Source organism: Mus musculus, chromosome 2 (genome assembly GCF_000001635.26).
Source record: "Mus musculus strain C57BL/6J chromosome 2, GRCm38.p6 C57BL/6J".
NCBI classification, from domain to species: domain Eukaryota; kingdom Metazoa; phylum Chordata; class Mammalia; order Rodentia; family Muridae; genus Mus; species Mus musculus.
The window spans coordinates 35,080,004-35,106,492 of NC_000068.7; the positions used below are offsets into that span (position 1 = coordinate 35,080,004).

At 40.6% G+C, this 26,489-nt stretch overlaps 1 protein-coding gene and 1 long non-coding RNA gene across 9 annotated transcripts; one reads left to right on the forward strand and one right to left on the reverse strand.

Moving 5' to 3' along the window:
• Positions 1-1,889: 1,889 nt before the first annotated feature.
• AI182371 (expressed sequence AI182371) lies at positions 1,890-21,541 on the reverse strand. Of its 8 annotated transcripts, none has more exons than NM_001243103.2 (10): positions 20,562-20,682; positions 17,885-18,077; positions 15,758-15,920; positions 9,136-9,206; positions 8,737-8,828; positions 6,428-6,510; positions 6,098-6,160; positions 5,701-5,763; positions 5,168-5,365; positions 1,890-2,488 (listed from the first exon to the last, which is right to left on the reverse strand). In NM_001243103.2, exons 1-10 carry the CDS (start codon positions 20,648-20,650, stop codon positions 2,478-2,480), a joined length of 1,026 nt encoding a protein of 341 aa, NP_001230032.1. In that variant the 5' UTR covers positions 20,651-20,682; the 3' UTR covers positions 1,890-2,477. The 8 variants fall into 8 exon arrangements, 7 of the variants coding, with proteins under 7 accessions (NP_001230032.1, NP_001230031.1, XP_017174840.1 ...); NM_001243102.2 differs by having other exon boundaries at positions 17,885-18,080; XM_017319351.2 differs by lacking the exon at positions 1,890-2,488 and adding an exon at positions 2,510-2,871 and having other exon boundaries at positions 17,885-18,080; positions 20,562-20,696.
• Gm46734 lies at positions 20,784-24,377 on the forward strand. Its single transcript, XR_001783276.2, has 3 exons — positions 20,784-20,818; positions 20,956-21,164; positions 24,344-24,377. It is a non-coding gene; the product is annotated as a predicted gene, 46734 (long non-coding RNA).
• Positions 24,378-26,489: the final 2,112 nt, after the last annotated feature.

Genomic DNA, 26,489 nt, shown 5'->3' on the forward strand with positions numbered 1-26,489 from the left:
TCTAGCCCAGCACCCATTTTAAAGGAGAGTGCTATCTCTTAAAGGAGAGAAGAGGGAAAGGTGAATGCTGGGGTAGGCAGAACAACATGGGGGATTCAGGTTGGATAATTCAAGCTTCCACTGAGGGTCACCAAGAGAGTATGACTCTAGGAGACTTACCGTGGTCAAGTACAGCATACCAGGGGCTGTGCAGGATGACAGTAAGGTCCTACTGTTTTCCAACAGCCACAGCAGTCCCTGGTGCATGTATGTGTGCGCTGTGCTTTATGCCATCCAACATGTAAAGTAGCCACTGATTTGTTTCCAACTAATACATAGAGAATTTGAGGAAACACAGATTAAAATTGTGGTATTTTATTGCTGCTATAGTCCAAAAGGGAAGCTTGAGAAAGCAGAAAAGTTATAAAAATGATAGGAACTCAGTAGTCAGGCAACTACTTCTTTAGATAGTTTAGCCCAGCCTACCATTACTAGGAAGCAAAAGCATTTTGGAACATCACATTTTATCTTAATAGTATTTTAGTAGGAACCTTCCCAAGATGTTGTCTACAATGCATTGTTTCATTCCACAAAGAATTTTAAAACTAAAGAAATTCAACTCATTCAGACAGTGGTGGCACATGCCTTTAATATAATACATTATAATATATAGTATAATATAATCTATAATATATTATAAATATATATTACATAAATATATACTTATTTCTATATTTTATAACATATGTGACATTTAATTATTGTATAATTATATAATTAATTATATGATACATTCTAATATGACTGTATAAAATATAATTATATATTATTTATATTATACATAATATTTGAATGCTATTATAAATATATTTATAAATATGCTAGATTATAAATATAATATGTAATGTATAATAGATGATTATAAGCAAATATATTAACAATAAAATTAATAATAAATGCAGAGGAAATAATAATTTACTAATAAAATTATATATTAATAAATCATTTATTAATTCCTTCTTGCTTGTTTACAATTAGATATTCAATATTCATTTCCTATGTAAAACATTCATTGAAAGAAATCATGCTACACTTTAAAGAATACTAGTCATAGAATCTGTGGGCCTCAGTTTTCCTTTATAAGATAATAATAATAATGATAATAATAATAATGATAAAAGGAATCCCTAATTTCTTGAAAATGCCCTCTTTCAATCAGAGAAAATTGTAGTTGAGAGATGCTCAGTCAGAACAGTGCTTGCTGCACAAGCTTAAGTACCTAAGTTTGGATTCCTGGTAGCCATGCAGATGCAGAGCTCTGCATTCCCAGCATGGGAGAGGCAGGGCAGGGACATAAGATCCTGGGGTCAGCCGGGCATGGTGGCACACACCTTTAATCCCAGCACTCGGGAGGCAGAGGTAGGCATATTTCTGAGTACGAGGCCAGCCTGGTCTACAAAGTGAGTTCCAGGACAGCCAGGGCTATACAGAGAGAAACCCTGTCTCGAAAAACCAAAAAAAAAAAAAAAAAAAAAAAAGATCCTGGGGTCACATCCCAGCAGCAACCCACACTCAATGAGAGGTCCTGTCTCAAAAAAGATGGAGTGGGGGGCGACTGAGGAAGAACCCCAATATGGACCTCTTGCCCCCACGTGTGGACACACATCCGTGTAAATATGTGCTCTCACCTATGTGAACACATTCATATGCCACATACACATATATACATGCATACCTATACATACAAACACACAAAGTAATTAGAGAAAACTAATCTGTTGCTGGGGTATTATTCAGCTCCAATGACAAGTTAAAAACGTCAACATGCATTAAAATTTGAAACACCAAATAAATACCAAATAAACCTCACCCACAGACGCCAATAAACATAATATTTATTCAATGCCATATTTGTGTTTTAATTAAATTTATTTATTCACTTTACATTCCCATATCAACCCTGCCTTTCCTTCCAGTACCCCCATGCAGATCTTCTCCCCATTCCACCCTCCCCTTATCCTTTGTGAAGCAGGTACCCCACTCTGGGTATTACCCCTCACACATCAAGCCCCTGCAGGACTAGGTTCATCCTCTTCCACTGAGGCCAGACAAGGCAGACCATTTAGGGGAACAGGATCCACAGGTAGGCAGGCAGGCAGGCAGGCAGGCAGGCAGGCAGACAGGCAGGCAACATATTCAGGGACAGCTTCTTCAGTTTGTTGGGACACCCATATAAAGACCAAGCTGCTCATATGTCACATATGTGCAGGGGACCTAGGTCCAGTCAGTCCTCGTTCTTTGGTTGGTGATTCAGACTCTGGGAACCCCCAAGGGACCAGGTTAGTTGACTCTGTTGGTCTTCCTTCTCCTCTTCAGGTCCTTCAGTTCTTTCCCCAACTCTTCCATAAGACTCCCCGAGCTCCATCTAATGTTTGGCTGTGAGTTTCTGTATCTCTTTCCCTTAGTTGCTGGGTGGAGCCACTCAGAGGACAATTATGCTAGCTTCTGTCTGTAATCATAACAGAGTATCGTTAATAGTGTCAGGGATTCTTGTCCATGGGATGGGTCTCAATTTTAGGCAGTTTTTCACTGGCCATTCCCTTGGTCTGTTTATCTTTGTCCCTGCACTTCTTGTAAGCAGGACACAGTTTGGGTCGAAGGTTTTGTGGGTGGATTTCTGTCTTTATGCCTCTACTGGGAGTCCTGCCTGGCTGGAGGAAGTGGTCACTTCAGGATCCATAATCCTCCCTGCTAGGAGTCTTAGCTTGAGTGGCTCCCATATGTTCCCCGGTCAATGCCATATTCTTAACTATGTTCACGGGTTTTAATTTAAGAGCATCTAGACATGTCCTGATGCCTTGTTTTCTAGAATCATCTTGAAGCTCTTGAAGCCTGGATAAAGGAAGAAGTTATTGTGTATGTAGAGTTTGTTCCAAATTTTCCCTAAAAATAGTTGGTACTTAGTGTCAGCTGAGTAACCAGGAAAATCATCCAGTAAATATCTATTATTTCCAATTTTATATGATAGTTTCATCTGGCTTGCTTGTACCAATATTGGTACCATTAAAGGGATCTACCCACTCACGTGGGAGAAAAGGCTCATTTGTTTTAGAGGTTTGGAGTGTTGTTTCTCAGCCTGTCAAAACTCCTCCTAAACCAACCTAAGAATTGTACTTTGAATGTGTATGTCTGTATGGCCTGAGCCTTATAGGTATCAATTATAGGTCAGTTACCTGGAATTTACCAAAACCTTTTTCATAGCAATTAATTTTTACTCTGTTCTGTCCATATAACAAACACACAGTAGGTCAGAGCAGAATAGGTTAGATATACCACCTGCTTCATCAATTTCCAACCCCAGTCTCCTCACCTGTGCTCCTGAGAGCATACTGTACACAATAGGTTTATGGAAAGTCAAAAATGAAGTGCTATATGGGAAATACTTAATATTCCCCATATTCCAAAGGCTTATATGCACCCCCTTCCTTCTTGCTTTAAAGATTTATTTTACTTTAAGCATGCATATGTTTAGGTGTCTGTGTGTAGGTATGTGCACATGGGTAGGTGCTCTCAGTGGCCAGCAGAGGATTTCATCTTATGCAGTCATAGGCAGTTGTAAGCCAGAGGATCAAGTGTTTGCTGTGAGACTATGTCTCCTGGTAATGTCAGAAGCTATATTATGCAGTCTCAACAATATGACTGCCCAAATGTGAGCTAAATACGGACACAGCAGTAGACACAGTAGAGTGGAGGGGTAAAGACCATGAGGCCTCAACTCTGCACAAAGAGCTATAGGTCACTAAGGAACGCTGTAGCAGGAGCAACCACCCTCCCCAGGGCTATCCAATGCCAAGTGATTATCCCTGAAAACATACATAAAACTATACAGACTAAGTAGGTTATATTTAGGAATATATGTGCATCTGTATATATATATACATATCTGTATATATATATATATATATATTAACAATAAAAGAGAGCAAAGTAAAAGAGAGCAAAGGGATATACTGACAGTTTGGGAGAGAGCAGAGGAAAGGGGAAATGACGTGGTTATATTATACATTATATTCTATATTATATAACATTATTACACAATATATATTATTATATAATATATACATACATAATATACAATATAGACATAACACACACATATAATATATACAAATGTATATACATATACAATGCATAACATAATACATGTAGAATGTATACATAATAGCTAATACTGTGTAATATTATATATTACAGATAAAAGAACTAATTAAAAAATAATCAAGAGTAAAATCAGAAATGTGTCATTCCCATGGTTTGTTTTCTTAAAGACAATCTATAAATGAGAGTCCTTAAGGTTTTGAGAATATTAAGAAAGTCCTTTAATTCTGAAACATCTAGTAAGGCTGACACAGAAAGATTTCAGCTTTTAGTGACTGTGACAGAATCATGGCACTTTGTCATCCGGAGGCCATTTCCAGTCTGCATAACGAGCTGCCTATGGTTTCCTGGGGCCTTGACTCTGGACAGGTGTTGTCTGCTGGGTGCTATAGTGTTTCCAGTTACCGAGAAAAACAACAGACTTTCATCTGGGCGTTACAAGTCGTCTGCCTTCCAACTCTTAGTTGCAACAAGGACATGAAAACGGCTTTCCTTCCTATGGGGTTTGCAAACCCCTGCAGATCCTTCAGTCCTTCCCCTGACTCCTCCATTGGGGGTCCCCGTGCTCTGCCTGATGGTTGGCTGGATGACCCCATAGGAAGAACAATAATATCAACCAATTAGACCCCCTAAAGCTCCTAGGGACCAAACCACCAACCAAAGAGTACACATGGAGGGACCCATGGCTCTAGCTGCTTATGTAGCAGAGGATGGCCTTATCTGGCATCAATGGGAGGGGAGCCCTTTGGCCTATGGAGGCTTGGTGTCCCAATGTTGGGGAATGCTAAGCTGGTGAGGTAGGAGTGGGTGGGTGGAGCACCCTCATAGAAGCAGGGGGAGGGGGAGGGAATAGGGGGTTTGTGGAGAGGAAACTGGGAAGGGGGGAATAACATTTGAAACGTAAATAAATAGAATAATCAATTTTTAAAATGAAGTAATTTAGAGAAAGCTGGGGGGTGGGGGAAGAAAACTGCTTTTCTTAGAAATTACCCATATTTGGCAAAGTTCTGATAGAAAATGTCATACTTACAGTGACTTGACAGATGGATGTGCTTAAAGGTGCTGTTTTCTAGGATCTGGTGTGCCATGTTACAGCAGAGAGTGAAGGCTTTGACACAGATCGGGCCTATCTTCACACGGGCAGCTCGCTGCACACAGGTCTCATGTATGTTATATCTGGCCCCATCGTAACAGCATTTTTTTATCATTGGATGTTTGTATGTAGAAGCTGAAATGGTAGCCACACACATGCATGACATCTCAGGCTTGAGAATCTTACAGCGACTTTCTCTGCCATCAAAGACTCCCTCCCCAAATGTCTTTGTGGAAAACAAGTCTTTTAGATAGTTTTAGGCATTAAGAAATAGAGAATTGCCCCAGGTTAAGGATATGGCCAATAAAATCCTGAATTCATGAATGTTTTTGAGGGGTGAATTAATCCTCTACATCTGCCTTTCTTCCCACCCGCTGCATTTTAATGGGCGAAACCCCATGTCTTATTTCCCTGGTCCTTCGAATGCTGTAATCGCAGTGGCTTACAGCTTCACTGAGCTTGTTCAGTACCTTGCTCGTTTATCTTCTGTCGCAGACACTCTGTTGGCTGATGAAGACACATGCCATGTGCTTCTGTGAGGGAAAGAATGAATAGGTTAGGAGCGTTCAGGGTCAGCATTCAGGCTCAGTGTTAAAAATTGTTCTTGTCCCCCAAGGATCAACTCTCAACACTCTGATCAACTTGGAGTTAGTGAATCATCTGTTTATGTAACTACTTAACTCGCCCATAATTGTTTAGCTTTCCTAAAACCATAAGCCTAGAAAGGTCTCAGGAAACCAGGCTCCCCTGAAGACTGCACCACATCTATTAAGAAGAACATGGATCTACAGAGGCTGGCTGGCTTCCTCGGGGCTAGCAGGCAAGCTGACCGAAGACTCCTGGACAGCCACCTAAGCGTCACAGTACCTTGCTTTTCCACCTCGGGTTGCAGATCAATTGTGGGCATGATAGATATTCTGTAAGTTTTATCTGTGAGGGAAAGAAGGGAGTGGGGAAGACATCAAATCTTTCTAAAACAGTCCCATGACAGTATTCTATCCTACATCATGGTGACCCTCTGACAACCTGTAACAACCATTAACTGCCCAGACCTATACCCAACCAGCACTTCCCATAACCCTGGCAGGGTGCACCATCTGCACTGAGGAGTGGTTTGTATCAGCTACATTACTAAGAAGGATTACTGGGGGGAAACACCTAACTTTTTATAAATAACTCAAAATGGCCAAGGATTACCGTATTCTTTAACTTCAAAGTATGTAGTTCCAGTTTTTGAAGCATCTTCTCTATACTTAGCCTTGACTGTCCATCTACCGTGCCTGGGAAAGCCAAACAGTTGAAATCATAGAGGGTACTGGATAGTTTTAGTTACCAAGAGTCGGTCTAATAGTTTCTTTTTGAGGAGGTGAGAATATATGTACATAACTGCACATGCGTGTGTGCACGGATGCGCGCGCACACACACACACACACACACACACACACCCTAAGTAAAAGTTTGGAGGAAATGTTTTTAAACAATAAGTAGATATAACAGAACATTTCAAAGATAACATAGATTGTTTAACAATTAGTTTTTCATATAGTATTCTTTTCTCACATATTTTATTTTAATATAGCGATCATGGTTTGAGAGCTGATGACAAGTTCAGAATTTACTTAACCCAAGAATGTGTAAGTTAAATCCACAATATAGTAAAACATTGCAAATACCGTCTCCAGAAAGATGGCATCCCCGTGATGAAATTCACACCTCATATGAACAAAATTCTTTCTGGAAACCAGTACAGCGTGTTTAAAGAGTAAACTAACCTGGCCAGCAACCTTCATTCAAAACTATTTAGTGAGCACTTCGCTGAGATCAGAAACACACAAGACAAAGAAGCACAGACAACAGAGTGGGCAGCCCACTCAACTCAGAGTTTCCCAATTCTTTCCTAGCATGTTTGATTCAGACAAGTTAATGCCTTCTCCTTTGGGAAAGGAGAAGAATACTATCTACCATGCAGATAGACGATGTGATCAGTGGAAGTGAACATCAGGGTTACCATGATGATCATCAGCAGTTTAACAAGAATCTAACCAAGTGCCTGCCTATCAGTAAAATGAGCAATACAGACAAGGGCTCACTCTTAGGGAGTTGACAGTCTAGTGTTGGTGGGGGAGGAGCGGGGGGGAGAGAGAGAGAGAGAGAGAGAGAGAGAGAGAGAGAGAGAGAGAGAGAGAGAGAGAACAAGACATAGAGATAAAAAGAACATACACAAAATTCAGAGGTAGAGAGTAAAGAGGACATTACATCACATCCAGGGATGGTATTTGTGCAAAGTATTGTTTTCCCACGTCCTGAAGAAGAGAACTGTAAGAGATAGTGTAAGAGACAGTGCATTTTTTTGCAAAGAGGACGACATATGCCAAGCTGCTGAGGGAGGAGAGTGTAGCCGTGATGCGTTCCAATAATCTGCTATGGAACAACTGGCATGAGGAGAAATCTAGGAAATAAGAAGAGTAATTATATAACAAACCTAATTCTGCAGTAGGGAATCTGTGGTATTTAAAGAAATTCTATAATTTTAAAATGTTCCAACTTCAGTCCATGAGTTTAGGAGAAATGTTTTCAAAATGAACTCAATACAAATTCCCCTAAAGAGGACAGAGGGAAGGTGACTGGAAACAGCTCTGCTGTAAGTTTATGTCATGCATTCCTCAATGCCTTGGTCTTATATCCTGCTCTGTGTTCCTTGATTTCTATTTGGGATCTTGCTCTCTTATTGTGGTTTACACATACCAGGGGTGCTCATTAAACATGTATTTCATCAGCTCCTGTATAGAGATGGTCTTAAATCCTTGCATATGAGTCCAAAAAAGTACAAAATTTCCTGCACACACACACAGACATGCACACACACACATGCACAGACACACACACACACACATATGTACACACATGCACACACACACACAGATACATACACACTTTCACACACATTTCTATTAAACCAAATCTCTGTACTGTCTAGGCAAAAGTGCTAGACTGTAACCAACCCCCCACTGGCCTATAGATGGATGCTCTGTTAGGTTCCTTTAGAGACAGCTCTAGATGGTTTTGTTGAAAAATAAAAAAGGATTACGTAAAAATTCTTTTCTAAACTTTTATTTCTCTCTCTATAAAAAGAATGGATGGGAAAAAATTGGAACCTTTTATGTATGTATGTATGTATGTATGTATGTATGTATGTATGTATGCATGTGTTCATTTATTGAAATAAGGTTTTGCTACGCTTCCCAAACTGGCTGGTAAAGCCTGCATTCAAGTGATCCTCTTCCCTCAGTATCCTGGGTAGCTGAGATTCTGGCATGTTGGAGCTGTGCTATAGTATCTGGGATTCATTTTTATTTTAACAATAATTGGCCTAACTGCTACAATACTTCGAGAGGTTTCACATGTCCACATCTGTGTTGTCCTTTATCAGCAGTCAGTGGCTCCATTGAATTACCTCTGCCTGTCAACAGAAGGTCCAGGTGTTTGTCAGAAAAGTTTTACATACTTGGGATTAGAAGGAATCTCGAAGTCAGGAAAAGAGGCAATCCCGGTGAGATTATTTCCCTCTATTGTGTCAACTTGGGACCCTTCAGGATCCTGTGGGGAAACAAAACAAAACAACAAGAAAATCCACCCCTGCCTTAGTTCATTATTTGTTATCAAAGAATATTTGGTGCCAGGTAAGCTTTAAAGAATAGAGATTTATCTTGTCCCACAATTCTGGAAGCTGGAGTTGGTTGAAAGAAGCCCATACTGAACAGGAGAGCCATACGACTTCAGCTCTAGATGGAAAAACAGAAGAGCAAGCAAGCACTTATGAAGAGTTAGGGCTCTCCCATGAGAATAGCCCTTCTCAGTCTGTACAGCTGTGAAGAAAGTGCGGTGAGACTAAGTAAATACTTACTATGAAAGTTAAGACTGTTTCTCTGGTGGCCGGCTCTAAGTCATCATTCACAGAGTAGACACGAACCTTTACTGCAGGAATAAGTCATATCGTCAAAATCCTTGTTAAACAAAGACTAATCTAATTTTTGAAACAAACACCTTCAGGGTGTAAATGATCTAAAATACACTGGATGGCATTCTTGAGGAAGAATAAAATAATATATATTGTTAAACATCTTTAATGAGATCTCATTAAAAGCTATAAAATCTATAGATAAAACACATTTAAAAGAAAATGGTTGGAAACATATACATTACTAAGGATTCTTTGATTTTAAAGCAAATCCTTATGAGTTACTTCTACAGAATAAGATAGTTTATGAAAATACGTAAAACTTGCTGAGAATATGTATATAGTAGAGAATTACTTAGGTCTGTAATTAGGCCACCATTTATTAGGAATTTCATAATATCAAAAGAGAGAGATCTACTGTGGTTTATATGAAAGCATTCAATACTACCTTCCCTTAGGGCTGAAGAGTTTACTGGGGCATTGGGAGTTAGGTTCAGATAGCATACATCCTCCCATTTACAAACACTAGCAAGGCTCCAGATTAGCTCTTTCTGCAAAGTTACCGTGATCACGTGATTGCGCTGTATTTGTGCACACGTGAAGAACATGTGAATATTCTTTCCTCTTTAAAAGAATAGTAGCAACATGTCAGAACTGCTAGTTTCCTTGGCTACGCTAGGCTAGTATTCTGTCACAGAAACATATCACTAAACCTTTGTTTGTTTGCTAAGTAGCCCAGGTTAGCCTGTGATTCACAACCCTCCTACATCTGCCTCTCATGTTGTGGGGTTATAGCTACACCCTGACACCCTACCAGACCTTCTACTTTTTAAATTTTGTATGTGTATCAAAGCTTATTTATTTTTAAATTTGCTTTCTTATTTTTATACTTTAACGATAGGTTCACAGAGAAAACGTTTGTGGAACCTTGGCATATTTTTTATCTCGAACACTGCATTTTTAAATCTCTACAAGTCTGAATTTGAGTCCTTAACATATCTTCTTTGTCTTTGTTTATTGTGTTCAATATTTCTTTAACTTAATATCTTGATGTTTTGATAACTACAAGCATGAGTACTATAAATGCATCATTTCTACCCCTTCCTATCACACACACACACACATACACACACACACACACACACTATACTATGTCCCTCCTATGTACATGTGTTTAGGACTCAGGATTGGATCAGCTATCGGGGGCTCATCCTTGGATAAAGCTGACTCTTCTGATCCCATCAGCCGTTGGATGACTGCCTATAGTTCTTCATCTAGGATTGAGGTCTTTTAAATTTTTCCTCATCAACTGCTCAGAGATAACATGACCATGGATGCCCAGTCCCGAATGGTACATCTAAAACACAATCCTCTACCTACGATTCAGGACACATTGTGGACCAGAAGGCAGAATGCCTCTGAAGGCTCAGTAATGTGGTTGCCTAAACTGCAAAACTACATAGTGAAACTTCTTTTTTTTTTTTTTTTTTCACAAAACTTTCTTTCTTTCTTTCTTTCTTTCTTTCTTTCTTTCTTTCTTTCTTTCTTTCTTTCTTTCTTTCTTTCTTTCTTTCTTAATTAGGTATTTTCCTCGTTTACATTTTCAATGCTATCCCAAAGGTCCCCCATACCTACCCCCCAATCCCCTACCCACCCACTCCCACTTTTTGGCCCTGGCGTGCCCCTGTACTGGGGCATATAAAGTTTGCAAGTCCAATGGGCCTCTCTTTGCAGTGATGGCCGACTAGGCCATCTTTTGATACATACGCAGCTAAAGACAAGAGCTCCCGGGTACTGGTTAGTTCATATTGTTGTTCCACCTATAGGGTTGCAGTTCCCTTTAGCACCTTGGGTAATTTCTCTAGCTCCTCCATTAGGGGCCGTGTGACCCATCCAATAGCTAACTGTGATCATCCACTTCTGTGTTTGCTAGGCCCCGGCATAGTCTCACAAGAGAGAGCTATATCTGGGTCCTTTCAGCGAAATCTTGCTAGTGTATTCAATGGTGTCAGCATTTGGAAGCTGATTATGGGATGGATCCCTGCATATGGCAATCACTAGATGGTCCATCCTTTCGTCACAGCTTCAAATTTTGTCTCTGTAACTCCTTCTATGGGTGTTTTGTTCCCATTTCTAAGAAAGGGTAAAGTGTCCACACTTTGGTCTTCGTTCTTCTTGAATTTCATGTGTTTGGCAAGTTGTATCTTATATCTTGGGTATCCTAAGTTTCTGGGCTAATATCCACTTATCAGTGAGTACATATTGTGAGAGTTCCTTTGTGATTGGGTTACTTCACTCAGGATGATACCCTCCAGGTCCATCCATTTGCCTAGGAATTTCATAAATTCATTTTTTTAAATAGCTGAGTAGTATTCCATTGTGTAAATGTACCACATTTTCTGTATCCATTCCTCTGTTGAGGGGCATCTGGGTTCTTTCCAGCTTCTGGATATTATAAACAAGGCTTCTATGAACATAGTGGAGCATGTGTTCTTCTTACCGGTTGGGACGTCTTCTGGATATATGCCCAGGAGAGGTATTGCGGGATCCTCCGGTAGTACTATGTCCAATTTTCTGAGGAACCGCCAGACTGATTTCCAGAGTGGTTGTACAAGCTTGCCATCCCACCAACAATGGAGGAGTGTTCCCCTTTCTCCACATCCTCGCCAGCATCTGCTGTCACCTGAGTTTTTGATCTTTGCCATTCTGACTGGAGTGAAGTGGAATCTCAGTGTTGTTTTGATTTGCATTTCCCTGATGATTAAGGATGTTGAACATTTTTTCAGGTGCTTCTCTGCCATTCGGTATTCCTCAGGTGAGAATTCTTTGTTCAGCTCTGAGCCCCATTTTTTAATGGGGTTATTTGATTTTCTGGAGTCCACCTTCTTGAGTTCTTTATATATATTGGATATTAGACCCCTATCCGATTTGGGATAGGTAAAGATCCTTTCCCAATCTGTTGGTGGCCTTTTTGTCTTATTGACGGTGTCTTTTGCTTTGCAGAAGCTTTGCAATTTTATGAAGTCCCATTTATCGATTCTTGATCTTACAGCACAAGCCATTGCTGTTCTATTCAGGAATTTTTCCCCTGTACCCATATCTTCGAGGCTTTTCCCTACTTTCTCCTCTATAAGTTTCAGTGTCTCTGGTTTTATGTGGAGTTCCTTAATCCACTTAGATTTGACCTTAGTACAAGGAGATAGAAATGGATCAATTCGCATTCTTCTACATGATAACCGCCAGTTGTGCCAGCACTATTTGTTGAAAATGCTGTCTTTTTTCCACTGGATGGTTTTAGCTCCCTTGTCAAAGATCAAGTGACCATAGGTGTGTGGGTTCATCTCTGGGTCTTCAATTCTGTTCCATTGGTCTACTTGTCTGTCGCTATACCAGTACCATGCAGTTTTTATCACAATTGCTCTGTAGTACAGCTTTAGGTCTGGCATGGTGATTCCACCAGAGGTTCTTTTATCCTTGAGAAGAGTTTTTGCTATCCTCGGTTTTTTGTTATTCCAGATGAATCTGCCGATTGCCCTTTCTAATTCGTTGAAGAATTGAGTTGGAATTTTGATGGGGATTGCATTGAATCTGTAGATTGCTTTTGGCAAGATAGCCATTTTTACAATGTTGATCCTGCCAACCTAAACATGATAAAAGCAATCTACAGTAAACCAATAGCCAACATCAAAGTAAATGGTGAGAAGCTGGAAGCAATCCCACTAAAATCAGGGACTAGACAAGGCTGTCCACTCTCGCCCTACCTATTCAACATTGTACTTGAAGTCCTAGCCAGAGCAATTAGACAACAAAAGGAGATCAAGGGGATACAAATTGGAAAGGAAGAAGTCAAAATATCACTTTTTGCAGATGATATGATAGTATATATAAGTGACCCTAAAAATTCCACCAGAGAACTCCTAAGCCTGATAAACAGCTTCAATGAAGTAGCTGGATATAAAATTAACTCAAATAAGTCAATGGCCTTTCTGTGCACAAAGGATAAACAGGCTGAGAAAGAAATTAGGGAAACAACACCCTTCTCAATAGTCACAAATAATATAAAATACATTGGCATGACTCTAACTAAGGAAGTGAAAGATCTGTATGATAAGAACTTCAAGTCTCTAAAGAAAGAAATTAAAGAAGATCTCAGAAGATGGAAAGATCTCCCATGCTCATGGATTGGCATAGTGAAACTTCTAACTCAGCTCTTTGGGGACACAGTGACACAATTTCATTCTTCGAGGGTTTTCAAACCATTTCACAGCCAAGTCTTGATACACAGACACACACACACACACACACACACACACACACACACACACACACAAATAAAAATAGTACCATAAACCCAAAGCCATTCCCACTCTTCACTGGTACTGAGTAAACTCTTCAAAGAAGGCCCATTAAAACTTATTTCACCAAGGTAACAAGGTAAAATTTATGATCAGTAACCCACACCCTGCTATCTCCTTCCTTCCATGTCCTCCACTTGAAATTCTCCCTCCTGACTGGAAACAAACCCACCTTCCCTGTCCAGTTATTAAGAAAGAACTGTTAGCAGCATGTGGCAAAAGCTAAGATCACAGGTCCTGAAGTTCCAAACTGTGGTCCCTCTCATTTCTGGCTTCCTCTGTTCAGGGTTAGCTTGACCTTTGTATTTTAGCTAATTAGTAAAACAGGAACACTGCCTCAACTGCTTACTCACAGATACAAAGAACTAGTTTCCACGAGACTCAGCACAAAAGAAGTAACAGACGTTTACATTATCATTATTATTTCAATGACTATTATTTGCATAGTTTCTAACCTAGCTTTTCGTTAACTTAGAATATTAACCTTAGCGTATCAGAGGCAAGATCAATAAAATCTATACGTCGAAGATGTGATGTATTAAAATGCCTTCTGTGTGCCAGACAGCAAAATCCGAGTAGTGCAAGCCAGTCAGGTATGGATGTCTTCTAACATTGTGTAGGAGAGGGGAAATACAGTTGTGTGAGTTTCCAGGTGCATGGTTGCTACAGAGGACACTGCGGCTTTGGAGAAAACAAGAGGGCTGAGCAAGTCGTGCCTCAGTGATGGAGTACTTGCCTGGGATGTAGGAGGCCCTGGGAGACAGAGAGTGTGAAGATGTGGGTAGGGGTGGGGCATGTCTATGAGAAGGTGTCAGATCCCCTGGAACTGGAGTTACAGACACTTGTGAGCTGCCATGTGGGTGCTGGGAATTGAACCTGGTCCTTTGGAAGGGCATTCCATGCTCTTAACCACTAAGCCATCTCTCCAGCCCTGAGACTTAAGCTTTTATTCAAAGATGTTTAAGCTGATAATCCTTCATGCATCTTCACATTACATACATCAATAGGATTTTAGAATATTCTTATGGGCAGAGGTTACTGTCTCATATACCAAACCGTCTTGTTGGGGTCAGAGCAGTAGTTCTGGCATTGACATTCTGGCTAAGCTGGAGGCAACATCTTCACCCTGTCTGGGTCTTTGCTTGCCTAGCCAGTGTAAGCGGTGCCCTTGCTGAGTGGTGTGGTGGCTATTATACAGCTCCAGTCTACCTCACTACTGACATCATCAGCGCCACCAAAATTAGGAGATATCTACTATGCACAAGGTTAAGAAACAGAGCAAAGCAAAACTGGGTCCTCCCTGCCATTGTTGGTCCTTGCTCCTGAGTACCATCGATGAAACATGCCAGCTTCCTCCTGTCACATGCAGGTCTTGCATAAATCCATCCCTAACTCTGGATTAGATGACACATTTCGGATGAAAAAAAAAAACCAGAATATTTTATAAACAAAGTTGACATTTTTCTTTGTCTTATTTTTAGTTTTTTTTGAGGGGGGCAGTAATAGGTTTTCCTCATTCACGACGTTCATGGCTTCTGTCAGTTCCCTCAAACAGTAACACTGAAAATATGAAACCATGCTTGACAGACTCTTTCTTAGGTGGATAAACATAGAACATCAGTATCTAGACATTTCTATAGTGTACTTGAATCCCTGCGAAACACCTAACCCTCTTCTGTTGGATTTCCTTTTTCTAACATGATTGGCTATTGAACCCAAGAATTTTCTTAAATTTATTTATTTTATGTATATGAGTACACTATAGCTGTCTTCAGACACACCAGAAGAGGGCATCAGATATCATTATAGATGGTTGTGAGCCACCATGTGGTTGCTGGGATTTGAACTCAGGATCTTTGGAAGAGCAGTCAGTGCTCTTAACCTCTAAGCCATCTCTCCAGCCCCCAAGAATGTTTTACAAGCAAGATTTTAAAATAAATCACTTCCCAATTCCAAAATTGTATTTGTAGTTATGTCTTCCGTATTTTTGATGAACAATTTCTTTATCAGGGCAGATACAATGATCATTGATTGTGTGATTTATTTAGCAACCCCTCTAAAAGGTAAAAATGAAAATGTTATTAGAGAGTATGAATGTCATTAGGATTTGAGTTTCTCTTAGGTAGAAATTGTCTCCACTCAGTCCAGATGTTAAAAGTTGCACATATTTGTGTCAATTTTTCCCCCCTCTGAGAAAGCATCATATACCCTACCAGGCTGTTGTGGAGTATACACGGACTTGTCGGTTTGAACGAAGAGAGAGTCATTGTCATAGATGATTGGCACGATTTCTAATTTTGCAAAATGCTTTGACACGACTTCTAAATACGAATTTGAAAATGAGTTTTGTCCTTCAGATAACTGTTTGGCCTGAATCTGTAAGACAAGAACAAAATCCATCAATGGAAAAGTGTGACTGTAAAGTTGTAAAGTGTGTTGACCTAAATCATCATTGTCATCGTCATCATCGTCGTCATCATCATCTCATTAAGACCAAGACTGAGCTTGAGCATTGCACCATTTTTTTTTTTCGAGACAGGGTTTCTCTTTGTAGCTCTGGCTGTCCTGGAACTCACTTTGTAGACCAGGCTGGCCTCGAACTCAGAAATCCGCCTGCCTTTGCCTCCCAAGTGCTGGGATTAAAGGCGTGCGGCACCACTGTCCGGCTGCACCATTTTTTTTTAAAAGAGGTTCACTTGGCTAGAGAGATGGCTCCACAGTTAGAAGCACTGGATCATCTTCCAGAAGACAAAAGTTCAGTTCCCAGCACACACATTTTTATTTTTGCTACCCTTATGACTTTCTCACTGTGGAGAAACATCAGTTTGTTTCTATGGAGCAACGGAGCCTCTTCTAAAGCTGACATTCTCTCATTTTTACAGTTTTCTGTTTGATAAGATGGGTTGCAAGTATTTTCCCAAGCAAATGTATTACAATGACTCTTCCTGGCTCTGGGATTTGAACCCAGGGCCTCGGGCATGCCAGGCAAGCGCTCAAACACTGCACTATATCCTCTGTCTGGAAATGTTGTAATAGAAGAAAAAGTCATTTGCATAAGCTTGCTATTTCTTTCACTGATTGTCAACGAGAACTGTTCTCTGCAGTAACAGTTATTTCACTGGGGGGTGCAGCTGTAGCTTAGTGCTAGCACTGTGGCCTAACATGAGACCCTGGTCCCATGCACAGTGCCCCATGATCACTGGAGAGAAGAAGAAAGCCATGTATTGTTTAAAGAAAAAAGAAAACAAAAATTGTATTACTTTGGGACACTATGCATATAACCAAAGACTACTGAAGCTTGGACAAATGTTAAAAGCATGCATGTTTATGTTTCTCTACTATTTTAGAGATAATTCATAGACAAAATTATTTTTAACTCATCTCCAAATGTTTCCATATTGATGCAGTTTTATTTTCTAATAAAAATTGTTAACATTTGGATGTGTTGCTTGAAAAGCAAACAAAATTCTGTTTAGAATATTGTTTAACTCAGGGCCTGCAGAGATGTCTCAGTTGCTAAGAGCACTTGCTGCTCTTGCATCTGGGGTTCTGTTCCAGGCACCTACATCAGGAAGCTCACAATCTCCAGTTCCAGGAGATCTGACATTTTCTGGCCCTCCTAGGCACCCAAACACACATGGCACACATAAGCCCAAAGAGGGACATCCAGATAGATAGACAGATAGATGGATGGATGGATGGATGGATGGATGGATGGATGGATGGATAGATGGATGGATGGATAGATGAATAGAACTTTTAAAGAATGAATTTGGGGTCAGGTGCTGAAGAAATTAAGAGCACTGGCTTCCAAAGAACCCAGGTTCAATTCTCAGCATCTACATGGCAGCTCACAACTGTCTATAACTCCAGTCTCAGGACATCTGACAATCACATGAACATGCATGCACTAATGCACATAAAATAAAATAAAAATAAATAAATCATTTACCAAATATATAAAAAAGGAATTTTGATAAACTCATATTGTTATCCGTTAGTGATAACCATGTAATATTTATACAATGGTAGACTGATACAAATGATCAGATCTCTATGCTATTAATATTCAAAACTATACATATTTTACCAAAAATATTTTATATTTATATTTTTTAAAGAATTATTTATTTATTTATTTATTTTATGTATATGAGTACACTGTAGCTGTCTTCAGACACACCAGAAGAGGGCATCGGATGTCATTACAGATGGTTGTGATCCACCATGTGGTTGCTGGGAATTGAACTCAGGACCTCTGGAAGAGCAGTCAGTGCTCTTAACCACTGAGCCATCTCTCCAGCCCTATTTAGATTTTCTAAAGAAAGACAAATACTTACTGTTAAGATTGCAGTGTTTTGGAATTTATTTTCTGGTGATAAATTAACAGTGCTGAAAGAGTAACGAACATTTTCATCAGGATAACTTTTTACAGAGACAGTTGTGTCAAATGCCTCAGTATGGCCGTGGGCTTGGACTGTAACATTTTCAGGAGCTCCAACTCGGAAGACAATTGGGGTTGAAATGATGTATCTGCTGAAACAGGAAAAGGCTCAGTAGCTTTGGTGACTGTGGTGGTTTGAATAAGTTTGACCCACAGGGAGTAGCACTATTAGGAGGTGTGGCCTTATTGGAGTGGGTATGGCCTTGTTGGAGCAAGTATGTCACTTTTGGGGTGAGCAAATGAGCTTTTTCCTATCTGCCTTTGGAACAAGATGTAGACCTCTCAGCTCCTTCTCTAGTACCATGTCTGCCTAGATGCTTCCATGTTTCCTGCCATGATGATAATGGACTGAATCTCTGAAACTGTAAGCCAGCCCCAATTAAATGTTGTCCTTATAAGAGTTGCCTTGGTTATGGTGTCTGTTCACAGCAATGAAACCCTAGGACAGGGATACATTCTTGTACCCCTGGTTCATGATCATCTCACTGTAAATGTATTTTCTAATTGTCATGATTAGAAAACTACACTCATTCTATGATCTATGACAAATTCACCATAGTTTCCAAGAAGAAATAACTTGAAATTAAGTCCTAAAAAACAGAGCAGAGGGTTTGGTTTACAGTTAAGAAGTTAGTAATAGTGGGTTTATAGTTAAGAAGTTAGTAATAGTGGGTCACTGGCCTACTCTACTTGAAGAGGACTAAATAAGGCCATAAAGCATAACGTTTCATATGCTGATGTAAACATAAAAACACACAAAAACAAAGTTGACTAGAACATGTAAGTGGGTCACTGTTCTCCAATGAAGAGAAATATCAAATGGGCACTGGCCATCGGACACCAGCTCTGTCTTCTGATGGCTGTGTGAGGTTAAGCCCCTGGCCTGTTCTGTCACCTTTTTCTGTGGTGAGCTAAATAAGAGCATGGTATAAAACATTAGCATGCTACTAATTAAGAAAGAATGGCACTCACTAACCGGAGTTGAAAGAAAGATCTTCGAAATGAGTTACATCAGTGGGTAAAGGTAAATCTACGATACAGATGAGCCCGAGGACTACGCACAAGCTAAAGGACAGAGTCCTGAGTGTGAGCTAATCTGCAGTAGCTCAGCATGTGACTTGATATGAGTTTTTCCGTGTCTCAGGCTCTGACAGGAATTTATAGAACTCTTTCACTCCCTGCAGGAAGTCGGAGATGTCCCAGGCTTGGCTATTATTCCTATGCTACATGTAGGCAAAAGTAATTTGATCAAGGCCAGATGGTTTATAAGCGAATGAGGCAGGATTTTACTCCAGTGTCTATGTCTATAAGTAGGGTCAAGGTTACGAGTCTTCCTCAACTCCACCGTTTTGTTTTGCATGGAATTTATACAAGAGATCCTCCTGGCTCTGCCTCCCGAGGGCTGGGATCAAAGGCGTGCGCTATCACCCCCAGCCATGCCTGGTTTTGAAATATAAAATTTAAATTGTATGGTTTTCTTAATAATCTTATTAAGTGGGAATTTAGAAAACAACAACAACAACAACAACAACAACAACAAATCACAACTGCATCTGACCTGAGTAGTAAAAACTGGAGTGAGACTACACAGAAGAGAATTACATATGAACCTCAGAGGACTCAGACATTGAGTCATTTAGGGGCCCCAACAGATAGGGGTGCACCCATCACCCAAGCTGAGAATTATTGCAGGCAACTGCCAACACTATAATATTTTTAAGTTATACTGTTGTATTTTAATTTATAACTTAAATGATACAAGTTCGAGGAAAGCTCTTCTGCCTGTCACACCCTCACTTCGGGCCACTGAGTAAGAGCTCAATGGGCAGTTATCGAACCAAGCAATTTATCCATGAAGTGATTGATTCCCATGTTGCTCATGAGATGCTTTGTCACTGTTTCCGAAAAAGTGAGGAGCTGCCTTCCAGTAAGGGCCACCGCGACACTGTACAAAGAATTCAGAATATTTCTCTGCATGTACCATGGGAGCCCGGGTTCTGACCTGAGTTCCCTCAATACTGCTTGTTTGCTTGTTTGTTTTTGAAGAGAGAAAGAAGGATCTGAAGTTAGACGGGGGGAGGATCTAGGAGAAATTGGGGAAGGTGAAAAATTATGGTCAAAACATTTTTTGAAATGCAAAATAAACTAAGTAAAAAAAGAGCTGGTCCCCAAGTAACCGTGGCTTAACTGTAACAAAAAACACAATGAAACTAAGAACCAAACATAAATGAACAAAACAAAAACAACAAAGTGTGTGTGTGTGTGTGTGTGTGTGTGTGTGTGTGTGTGTGTGTGTGTGTGCGCGCGTGCATGCACATGTGTGCACACTTGGGCATGTAGTCTTTGGTTAAGTTTTTGTTGAGTAGTATTGTGAGTAATAGCTCTGTCCTTACAGGCAGGGGTGGTCCAACAGCTGCCGTGGGTTAGCCACTCACTGACTCTAACTGGGCAGGACTTTCTCATTCAGATGTGTGTCTCAGAGGAACCAAAAAGGTCAGATTCACACACTCTAACGGACATCAATCCTCACAGCTCACACACACCACACAGCAAAGATTCTCTGCTTCACTTACGTTTGTTCCTGTCCCCAACTTTGTTCAAGGAAGATCAGAAACAGAAGTGTTCCCCAAAAGCCCATAGCTTGAGACGGTATCAAAACCATATCTGTCACCTCTTTGAGGCTACTTTGCATGTAAGTAAAGAGAACCTGAAATTCGGGGATCAACTAGGTCGTGTTAATTATTAACACAAGGAGAAGGGATCACCACATATGACAACTGAAATCAGAACAGAACAACCATTTCAAGCCCAGGAACACAGGCAGCAGCAGGTATTGTGTAGGATTTCGCATCAGGACACTTACTTCAATTAACGCAGAATGAGGACTCAGCCATGGGAGCCTGGCCCTGTGAAGACAGGCTTAGTGCTAGAAGGCAGGAGTCTCATTGCCTTTGGCTTTCTCTTCAGGTCATTGGCTCTGATGCTCTGGCACTGCTCAGCACACTTGTGACAAATACCTGAAACAATTTAAAGGAGGAGAGAGAATTATGTCACTAACAGAGTCTGCGGTCTCAGCTCATGGCCACTTGTCCTCACTGCTTCTGGCCCAGACACAGTGAGCCACACAGGAACAGTGGGTAGCATGCTTTGGAGCACCCTCTCCTCGTAACTTACAGGTGAGCCGATGACAGACAAGGACCAGATCTCTCAAAGGCGTGTCTCTGGTCATCTACTTCTATAAATAAGCCCATCTCTTAAGTCCTTGCCACTTCCCAGTAAGGCCATCAAACTCTGACCCCATAGTGGAATCACTCATTGATAGGCCAGAGCACTCACAGTCCAGTTGCTCCCATGAAAGAGCTGGTCTTTGCTAGTTTGTAGATTCTTCTTTTTCCATCCTTTATTTTTCCTCCATTCCCGGTTTCACCCTTTAACACTACATAGGAGAGATACAAGGAGATAGGGGAGAGAGAAATTAGAAAAAAAAAATCACTGAATTTAATTTCTTTCCTTTTGTTTCTTCTTTGACCATGCCTGCTAACAAACAGCAACCAACCTGACTCTAGATGTCCTCACATTTATGTACCCTCTGAAAAGTTCCCAGAATTCTGAATGTCACACAATTGCAGAAACTATCTGTAGCTGGCAAGACCATGTTTCTGCTAGAGCACGAGGCAAATGATAGTCAGCTGCTGTGGACAGTCCGAAGCAGCCCCATATCCCACATCTGGGATTAAAATGAAAACACATTCTTATATTTCTGTGTTTTTATAGAAACCAAAATTCCAAAATTGTTGCTACACACAACAGCTACAAAGAAGCCTTTAACATGTAAGTGTCTGTTGTCGCTGCAGCTTCAAACCTTACATCTTAGTTTGGGTTTTACTGCTGTGAATAGACACCATGACCAAAGCAACTCTTATAAAGGCAAACATTTAATTGGGGCTGGTTTACAGGTTCTGAAGTTCAGCCCATTATCATCATGGTGGGAAGCATGGCGGTATTCAGGCAGATATGGGACTGTAGGAGCCAAAAGGTCTACAGCTTGGTCCAAAGGCAGACAGGAGAAGGCTGATTTCCAGGCAACCAGGAGGAGGGTCTCAAAGCCCACCCCCAGAGTGACACACTTCCTCTAACAAGGTCACATCTCTTCTAATAAGGCTACACTTCCTAATAGTGCCACTTCCCATAGGCCAAGCATATTCAGACCACCACACCTTAATAATATCTGATGGGATCTACTTAGTTCTGATAGTGACAGAAACCCACGTACATTTGTTTTCATGCTGACACGATTTGAGGATGGCTCTGAATTGGACAAGGCTCACAAGGCGATCCCTCTTAGAGAACACCTGAGTGGTAGCATCCTTGGTCCTGGAAATAGTCTACGAACAACCGACATCTTCCATGGAGGGACAAGGAATGCTTCATCAATTGGCAGCCTAGAGAAGGGGCAATGCGCTTACCATGTCACCTTAGTGATGATGGCATTACTAAGTAACCCAAAAGTTTAGTCTTTAGCAGGGAATGCATATGCTCCCGGACCCACCCTGGGAATCTGCATTCATTCAGACACAATGTATTTCCTTAGCAGGGAATACACACACACTCCCACACTGGGAATCTTCAGTTCATTCAGACACAATGCATTTCGTTTAAAAAATGTATACCTTTCAATGGATTTTCACAGCTTTCATGTAAGAACTGAAGATGAAGATTCCTGTAACAACTGACACTAGTTATTTATATGTAAATAAAACCACAGGCAAATATATTGGGAAATAAATGCATATGTAGATAAATATACACCTTACCTTTAAGATTTTTAATTAAATCTACTTTCATAATGTTTTATATTCAGGAGAAAGTGTTTTAGTTATGTATTTCTTTATTACTATTCTTTCTATCTCCCTATATATCTGCTATTTGCAAGAAAACAAATGTCTCTAAACATATTAGTATAAACTGCCAGTGCTTGTCAATGCTGTGTCAGCACTATTTAATTTGCATTCCTAACATATTCCTTAAGAATTTATACATACAGATAGTGTGTTTTAATCATTTTCATATCACACTCCACCCTTTCAGGACCTCCTAGACAAGTTCCCTATGCTCTATTGCACATCCTTATTTTATATATATTACATATATTGCACATACATTAATACACACATATATCATACTGGGCCTAGTTTGTGCTTTCCATATATGTATGGGTGTGGGGCTATCCACCGAAGCCTGGTCAACCTATCAGGGGCCACACCAGTTAAGAAGCTGACAATTCTTCCCCGGCAGCCACCAACTGTCAAGGCAGCTCAGCTACAGCTTACCAACATGTTTATACTTGTTAGAGGGATAAGAGGGCAGAGCAGAAGTTGATGTGCAAATTTCTCTGAAGGTGTCTCTTACATGTGTCCCGGAAGAGATGTAAACCGACCAATTATGTCTTGACCACCCAGTGCATTATCTCAGAAGGACATCTGTAAAATAGTTCAGCTGGGTTGTGAAAGATGAATGTAATTTAAACAGAGGGCTTTTGGCATCATTTGGGCAAAAGTCAAACCATGTAAGTGAAAGCCACAATGCTAGGCTTCCTTTAAAGGTGTCTGTGATGTGCTGGTCTCAAGCTGTTAGCCAGAGAAGGGTAATTTACACCGTTTGTTCGTTTTGTGTGCGAGTTTGTGCAAGGACTCACATTATCACCAGGAGAGAAGCAAATGCAGCGGCAAACACTGGAGCCAAAACAACTCCGCAGGTCAAATTTCACACTGCTCCCAGAGCTTGTGTAACTTAGCACACAAACCTTTAGCATCCTCAAATATTGCAACTTTCAAAGTTCTTTTTTTTTCAACTTGTGTCAAACAGAAGAAAAAATAGTTCAGGTAAAGTCAATGTTTCTGGACACAGCACTCCTGCAGGGGGGTAATGATTGGTTGGTGGGCTTTTGCTATGGACAGCTGTCCTGGGCACAGCAGGCTGCTGGGAAAATCTGGCCTTCACACAATAGATGTCAGTAGAACCTTCGGAGCAATAAAATCACCCACCCATACTGCCAAAGGCTCCTGAGGGAGAAGGGAGGGCAGAGGCCCCTTGTTGGAAATCTCTGGGTTGGTGTGTGCACAGCTTAGAATTTGTGGAGAATGAAGCCTGTGTCCCTATTAAATATACAGAACCCAGTAGGCTCTTTATGGGAGCTGTTTGAAGTTTCCATTGAAACTCCTCACCACCACATACATCCTTTACCTGAACATCAGTGGGTCTCAACCTGAGGGTCGTGACCTCTTTGGGGGTTGAAGGTCACAGGGGTCTCTTAAGATCATCAGAAAACAGATAATTACATTGCAATTCATAACAGATGTGAAATTACAGTTATGAACTAGCAACGAAGATAATTCTATGGTTGGGGGTTACCACGCCATGAGGAACTGCATGAAAGGGAAGGTTGAGAACCTCTGCTGTACCTGCAGAAGTCATCACTTCAACTACCATTGCTCTACTGATGACAACCACAGCATTTCCAGTTAGCTCTCTCTCTGTGCTTCGTGGCTGTATGTCAAGATGTGACTTCACTGCTATAGTACCATCACATGCCTGCCTGCCTCCTCCCACGCTCCTGGCCTTGATGGTCATGGACTCATCCACAGAAACTGCCCTCAATAAACTCTTACTTGTATAAGTTGCCTTGGTCATGGTGTCTTATCCCAGCAAAGGAAAAGTAACTACAACAGAAGCCAAGAGAAGAGAACATTTCCACAAGAAAAAAAATGTAGAGAATAATGCCCAAAATTGTTGAATTAACTTATGAGTATTTTAGTTGTTGTAGATTTGTCCTGCCACGCTTAGATTTTTGCTCTACTCTAGGATGATCTCTCTTTAAGTAGCAAGAGGTCCCCAGCTCTCTGGTTTCCAATTTGGATAAAGATGATGAGAGAGAAAGTAAGACGTCAGAAAATAGGTGGAGAGAGGTCAGGGTGTGCTTCCCTTTTCCTCCCTGTGGGGTCAGTGCTTAGCAGTGCCCCTCTCTGTCCCAGAGTTCCAGTATCAGCTCTTCCTTCCCCTTTACTCCAGAGATAATTAGGGCCCTTTATCTTGTTCCTAGTCTGTGAGTGATTTATCATCGCTTTAATTCCTTAACCTTGACCCTATTTCTGTGGTTTTTTTTCTTAACTAAACTATCTGTAGTAAATTTGAACCATTTAGAATAAATGTCCAGCAAAGCTAAAGCTATAGAGACCGAAACTAGGTAGCAATGACATGGAACAGGGGCTGAGAATGGAGACCAAATTCAAACAAGCATGAGGAAACCAGCCACAGCGACGGTTCTTCACTTTAAAATTATTGACTCAGTGTATTTAAAACAGGTAAATTTTATAGATGTGAATTATGCCTTCGTATATGTGCTTTCAAAACCGCAAGGGGTTCTCCTCGAGTGCTGGCACTAAAATCTCAGAGTCAGCTGGATAAACACAAAGCATCCCTTCTCGCTGCGGCCTCTTCAGTGTCAGTCCTGAGAGCTCCTTTATAAAAAGGGCAGAATGTTCAAACTATCAGCTCCCCGGGTCGTTCTAGCTGCAGGAAAGAGCTTCATAGAGCGGGAGCTACAGCTCATGATTTGTATACTTCGGAGGAATTGAGTTTTTCAGGCATTCAAGGAGTAGTTGAGAAATTACTTTAGACATGCGGGACTTGAGGTATCGCTTACATATCATGACACTGTGGGGTCAGGAAGGATATGTCACCAAGACAAGCAAATAAGAAGAATTTGGATCTCCCTCTTCACGGCCCACTGTAAAGTCTTTCCCTCTTGCTACAAGTCACGGATAATCTATAGAGTGGTGCTTTGAGGCCAAGTAGATGTGATTTCATCAACAATATTTCATGCACTTTTTTTTAAAATTTACTCACTGTCTGCAGTTGTTTGAGGGATGGTATAATTGTGTGGGCCAGCCTGTTCAGCAACTTGGGATTCTTCAACATCGGCCTCTTGAATTGAGTTCTAGGTGTATGCTACCACAGCCAAATGCATGCAAGGGTTTTACCATTTCCTGGGGATCTTTCTTGGAATCAGAAATATTATACTGAGAGCTGCAAAAAAAAAAAAAAAAAAAAAAGATGTATTCCTAATTTGGTCATTTTCTCTATATTAACTGGCTAGCATTCTTCTGAAAATAGAAGCAGTGGGGGCACTTTCTTTATATAGTGACCCACATAGGCGACTTAGAAGATCTTTAAAATTAGACACAAAGTTTCAGGTGCATGGAGTTGGACATAAGCATTCCTGCATTCACACTGTCTCAGAAGGGAAGCCTGGAATCCTACTACCCTATCTCCCTGCCCTAGTCTTCTGCATTTTTAACTAGCATACCATCTCTCTGAGAGCCAATATGGTATCTAAATTCATTCCTAAAGCATACCCACAGAATACTTACATGCTAGGGTTATTTCGTATCCACATATTAACAAAATGAATACAGAACAAGAAAACAGGAACAGCAACAAAA